Below are 6,149 nucleotides of genomic sequence, written 5' to 3'. Positions count from 1 at the left end.
TAACAATATAATTTTTATTGAATAAACACACATTATAAACTCTATTTATTAATTTTTTGTATTATTGTGAACATGATTATTTGACTTTGTTTATTAATTTTTATATATAATATTGTAGATTTTAGTAGGACGGTTAATTAAAAAAAATATCAAATTATTTATTGAATACATGTTATGTCTTAATTTATTTTATATTTTTATCTAATGACTTTATTTATATGTTAAACATTGATTAAAATTATTATCTTAATTGTAATTTTAATTTTTTTAGAAATATATAAATAACTAAATTAATATATATAAAATAAAAAACATGACCAAAGTGTTATTTCATGAATTACAAAAATTGAAATTTTACTTTTTAGCGACACACATATATTAAGTATTTGATAAAAAACGTAAAAGACATAGTAGCATAGTGGTATTATAGTGTGAGAACTAATTAGTAGATTGTGGTTTGATTCCCGTCAACAACAACTTTTAATTATAGTGGATACATGGGTAAATTCATCATTTCACTGAGAATAAAAAGTCTCACTATCTTTATCTTCTATTGTATATAGAAGATATATATATATATATATATATATAATTTTTTAAATAAGAATTTATATATTAGTTTATTTTTTAGGGTGATGACCCAAAGTGCCTAATTCAGAAAATATATGACCCAAAATACCAACCCAATGCGTATCCAGGGACGCGCAATATGAAAATGCGCATCACGAGATATACATGTCTCACATGTGTGTCTTTCCTTGAATTTCGGTGGGTGAAAATGGGAAAAAAATTAATACATAATAAGCATTCTACACTATTAGGTGATACGCATATGTAGAATGCGTATCCTTAGTAGAATTTTTTTAAAAAAATAAGATGCAGATACGCTTCTACAAAATGCATAATATCTTTTATATTCTTTATACGTCCTGGAAGATGCGTGTCCTGTCGGCATTTAGGGCCCTCTCCCGCGCATATGGGAATTTTGAGCCGTTGTTGTTGAAATATCGGTATTTTAGACATTTTCTCTATTTTTAATAATTTAAAATATAAATCTCTTCTATATATAATAGTAGAACATGATGATAAAATTCATGAGATTTTTTATTCTCATTGAAATAATTATTTACCATTGTATGTGTTATTTATTGGAAAAAATATTTTTTTAGGAAATCGAACCTAGATCTTACGGTTTCTTTGTAAGATTTCTAACCACTATGCTACTTAAACCATATATGTTGTTAATCATACACATATTAGGTCTACTCGTGTGTCTTTAAACGAATACATATTTGCTATTTCAATTATTGAGACTTACTAATAACTTAATTATACTTTTCTTTTACATTTGCTACTTTGTATCATATTATATATATATATATATATATATTTAATTAACATATATACAATATTTCGTTAAATACACACGATATGAATCATTGTTAATCAAATTGAAATCGAGTATTATACATTTACGATGGAATATATATAATAGTTCAATAGATATATTTTATCCCAATTTATTACCAACAACATATATTTAATTTAAATTAATATATATAGACACACACACACACACTAAATTATATTATTTGATTGGATTCATTCTATTATATTTACATAAATAAAATCATATTAATCACGACAAATGTCACAAAATTACGTCATAAATTTCTAAAATAATATATAAATTTAAACAAATAGTTCTGAAAAATTAGTCGAATTTATAAAAATAATTTTAATAAATAAATAATAATTATTATTGAATTAGTGTATGGAGAAAGGTTGAAATCATTCACGAATAAAAGTTGCCAGCGATTAAAATAACGCTATGTTAATTCCTATACTAGAAAACAATCATACATATATCAACACAATCATCTATAACATATTCTCAAATAGATATATCATGCGACCTACATATATTGTTAAGTACACGTCGTCTCCATTAATATAACTATCTTGTACAGACACTTTAATACGATATCAATGAATTTGGAAGAAAACATTGTCGATTTTAAATACAAGAAGTTTCAATTACCGTTTAACCATAAATATTGGACCTACACAAACTATAATTAATATTGACAAATCTTTAACTCAAAGATTAAATCTACCCAAAATATCTATCATAGACAGAATCATCAAAGACTTAAAAGAAAAAAAACTGAAACACTACAAAATATTTTATCACTAAAAAGTCTAAAAAATCATTACATATAAGTTGTTTCGAGTGATATTTTTACTACACTTTAAATAAATTATTAGGTACTATACATTTTATTTTCTAACAAAACCCGTACTAAAGTTTTTTAAAAAATAAAAGTAACTTTTTTTGTCTTTTTATGATAAAATCTGAGAACAAAACTTTGTATATAATTTTAATGCAAATTTTTAAATATAGTTATAAGTAAATTTTTAAATATATTGACACCTATTTTTAAAACTGAATGTTGAAAAAACTGACAATTAGACCGCCTTAAGTGACTGCGAATGATAACTTGTTGAGACCCGTGAACAAAATGATATATGAGCTCCATTTTAGTGACCGATTTAATATTTTAACACACTGAAACTATTATAAAAATACTTGATGTTATATCAAGAATATCACTCCGAAATTTTGTGTATTCCAAGTTAAAATCATAAATATATTTCGTTATCCAACACTTTGAAAAATACAGTGTCACACGTATCTTGTACTGCTTATCAATTGCAAAAATTGATGACAATAATGATTCTGGTACCAAGTTGAAAAAATAGAAGGATCTTGAATCGCCCATAAAGGTGTTATATTCATTTAATATAAAAAGATATTATGTATTCTCCATCCATACTTTATAACTTTGCATTTTACAATTTGTTTTCTTTTTCGTAAAAGATATATAAATGTAATTGTATGTCATAGATCATTGCAACTTTAAGTTTCTAGTTACATCTTACTTCTTCCACATTCAGCTTTCATGATAAATAACGTAGAAATTTCATTACAAAATGATTTTTTGATTTAACATCTCACATCCAAAATGACAGTCGATGGGTATTTTGATGAGTACTCCCTCTGTCCCGTTCAATTCTATACATTTTCTATTTTGGGACGTCCCTCTCATTTCTCTACGTCACCAAAAATAGTAAGTTAATAATAATATAAAAATCATTTATGTTATATTATATTCCCTGCACATGTACCAACTTCATTATATTAAACTATATCATTAAACACATATGTTCCTTGTAATTAAGTTAATCACTCCCTTTTTTCCTACCTTTTATTTTTTTATTCCCATTTTCTTTCATTACACATCTGTTCTACACATCCCTCTCTACACATCTGTTCTCTCTCTCCCATCCGTAGTTCAAGAACCCTAAAAATTCAAGAACCCTAAAAATCTCAACAACCCCCATCTCTAAGATGGAATCTCAATTGGTAGATGACTCTGCCCCTTCTTTTGAACCAGACTCCGAAACCCAAACTCCGACATCTCCATTTGTTCCGTTTGTACAAATCACTCAAGACTCCCCAAAATCACCAGATCTGTTAGACCAAGTTATTGAAGATACCCCGGAAGCTGAAATCAGTAAACGAGGAAATATGATGAAACATACCTTAAAGGAGAGGCCAAGTAGTTCGATAGCAAAGAAGTTGGATTTCGACGACGCGAAGTTGGATGACCCAAGTGGTATACTCAGCATTTTTTATCCTCGATTTTTCAAGTAAATCAAGCAGGGTTCAAATAGGGAGTTAGGAAATTGGTGGTTCCGGTACTCGATTACTTGGTCTGTATTTTGTAGTATGTTGTAGTCCTTGTATTATTCGGAAAAAACCCAAATCATTGATATTAAGATCCGGACTATTAGGTGGTTGATTAGCTAATGTAATGTAGAATTCACCATCTTTTGCAACCTTGATAAAATCTTGGTCATTGTCACATATATGAGGTCTAGCGTTATCTTGTTGAATGACTATATGTTTGTTAAAGTCGGATGGCCATTTAGCTTTTATAGCCGGAATAATCTTTTCGATTAGGCATTGCTTGATCACAATCTTGGTGATGCTTTCTATAGGTTTCACTTCTATGACACCCCTTACTCTATTCTTACTTGCTCTAGCCGCCGGCTCCTCAATAGTAAAAGGAAATATTCCTATTTTTCCATCAAATATACAAACACCATCTTTGTCATACCTAGGCCTTGCAACCGCACTCATAAACATAACTTTTGTTATAAATCTCTTAGATTTGCTAGTTCTATGCGGTTCCGGTTCACTTGGCAATAAGTAGTATTTTTGTGATGTTCTTGTCATATAAAACCACTTTTCGTCTATGTGAACCATACAATACATGTCTACGTATGTTGGGCTTGTATGGAGTGTTGAGTTTTCAATATGGCTTAAAACAAAGCTCACTTTTACTTCCATATTTTGAGATGTTAAAAAAGGTTTCAAGGCATTTGAATGTGATCTAATTTTTCCCCTTTGAATAAATCTATGGACCGTGGATTTAGGTGCATTTAGTTGACAAGCAAGTGTCCGAATATTGGTTCTCAAGCGTAAAGGAATTGAACTTACCTTCTCTAAATCAAAAACTTTACTCTTGTTGCCACCCTTGTACTTTCTTTGCACATCAAGATCATCACCACTTTTAATTGCTTGTAGAGTTTCCTTCCATATCCTCGAAATTGCCGACCTCGAGACTCCATAGTTAAAGGCAACTTGGTTGATCGTTCCTTGTTTAAGCTTGCCATTGTTGTAATTTAAAGTAAAAGTACGAACAATATGATGCTTCTCTAAATTCGTCAATCGCTTTCCTTTTGCTTTTGCAGGACTCATGGGAGGAATATCATTTAAATCTGGAATTGGGTCTTCATTCAAATCTGGAAGCATGAAATTTGTTGTCATTGCTATTGTAATCTGCTAATGTATTTGTATTAAATAAATTTTCAAAGAAAGTGTTTGTATTAATCAATTCAGGGAGTATGTAAATTAGTCCAGGGGTATTTATTTGTGGTACATCAGTTGACACAAAAAGGAGGGAATAAGTTGATGTTGTAATTTAGTTTGGGCGGGATTTTTTAATCACTTCCCACCCCCCAAAGCTAACCTGTACTTTTATTATATTTTATTCAGTTTTGTTCCATTGATTCAATATTTTATAACTTATCTTGTCCTCCGTGTCCATTTGATATGTAGACATATCAATGAGACGGAGGGAGTACTAAAGAATGACCCATACCAATAGTTATAATTGAAGATGGAAAAGAAAAAAAGAATACCTAGTACAAGATGCGAGTGGGCAGTAAAATTATTGAATATATCAAAAATGAAAAAGGCGAAAGTAGATGATAGATTTTATATAAAAATAATGTTTTCAAAGAAAGAAACATGAACAATTGAAATGAATAGAATCATTTTCTTTTTCTTTTGTTAATTACTCTCGACCAAATTTGTATTAACAGTCTCTCTCTTCTAATTAGGTAGCAATTGCCCATATTTTTGTTGTACTTGTAGACGTAGTGTACTGCATTAAATAATCTTCGTAAATGCCATATTTTTGTTACGGTGAATAGTGGTGACATGCAGAGGCAGATCCTAAGGTAAAAGGGGCAGGCGACCCTAAAATACTTTTTTTGATTTTTTTATATGTATTCATGAAATGTATTGGTGACCCGATTAAAATTTTTATGATGATAAATTTTTTTATTTGGATAAAAATATAATTATTAGGGTAAAAATATCAAGTGATGCGCTTTTTTTGATAAAAATTATCTTTTTTAATCGAATAATGGATAAAAATATGAAATTATCAATAATTGCGGGCAATGATACAAGAAAGTGACAAAAGAGAAAAAATGACACAAGAAGGTGAAGAATAAGAGAGTCTAATAATAAAATTTGACTGTATTCAAGTCAAGTTACCCTGGCTAATTTTTAAAAAAAGTTTAGGACCCCTTTTCACTTTAAACCTGGATTCGCCGCGGGTGACACGAGCATGCAAGATTAATCATCGAGACTCAAGAGTGTTATATTTATATCACCATTCTACAACTAAAAATTCGAAAGGTGATGAAAGATCTGAGCACTGAGCAGCTCTTAAATGCTCTGTTGGTTGCTCAGTCATCACTTGATCTTTGTACTGCAGTCTGCACATATG

The 6,149-nt window shown here is 29.4% G+C and overlaps 1 protein-coding gene across 1 annotated transcript; it reads right to left on the bottom strand.

The window, feature by feature from the left end:
- Positions 1-3,742: 3,742 nt before the first annotated feature.
- Positions 3,743-4,897, bottom strand: LOC141685990 (uncharacterized). Its single transcript, XM_074491059.1, has one exon. The coding sequence runs from the start codon at positions 4,895-4,897 to the stop codon at positions 3,743-3,745; it is 1,155 nt and encodes a 384-aa protein (XP_074347160.1).
- Positions 4,898-6,149: the final 1,252 nt, after the last annotated feature.

The sequence above is a fragment of the Apium graveolens genome, chromosome 9 (assembly GCF_009905375.1).
Source record: "Apium graveolens cultivar Ventura chromosome 9, ASM990537v1, whole genome shotgun sequence".
NCBI lineage: Eukaryota > Viridiplantae > Streptophyta > Magnoliopsida > Apiales > Apiaceae > Apium > Apium graveolens.
The sequence above is the reverse complement of the archived record's forward strand: the minus strand, read 5'-3'. Positions and strand labels throughout refer to the sequence as shown.

Coding starts and splice junctions, on each gene's coding strand:
- LOC141685990 (XM_074491059.1), bottom strand. CDS start 4,897: ATGACAACAAATTTCATGCTTCCAGATTTGAATGAAGACCCAATTCCA.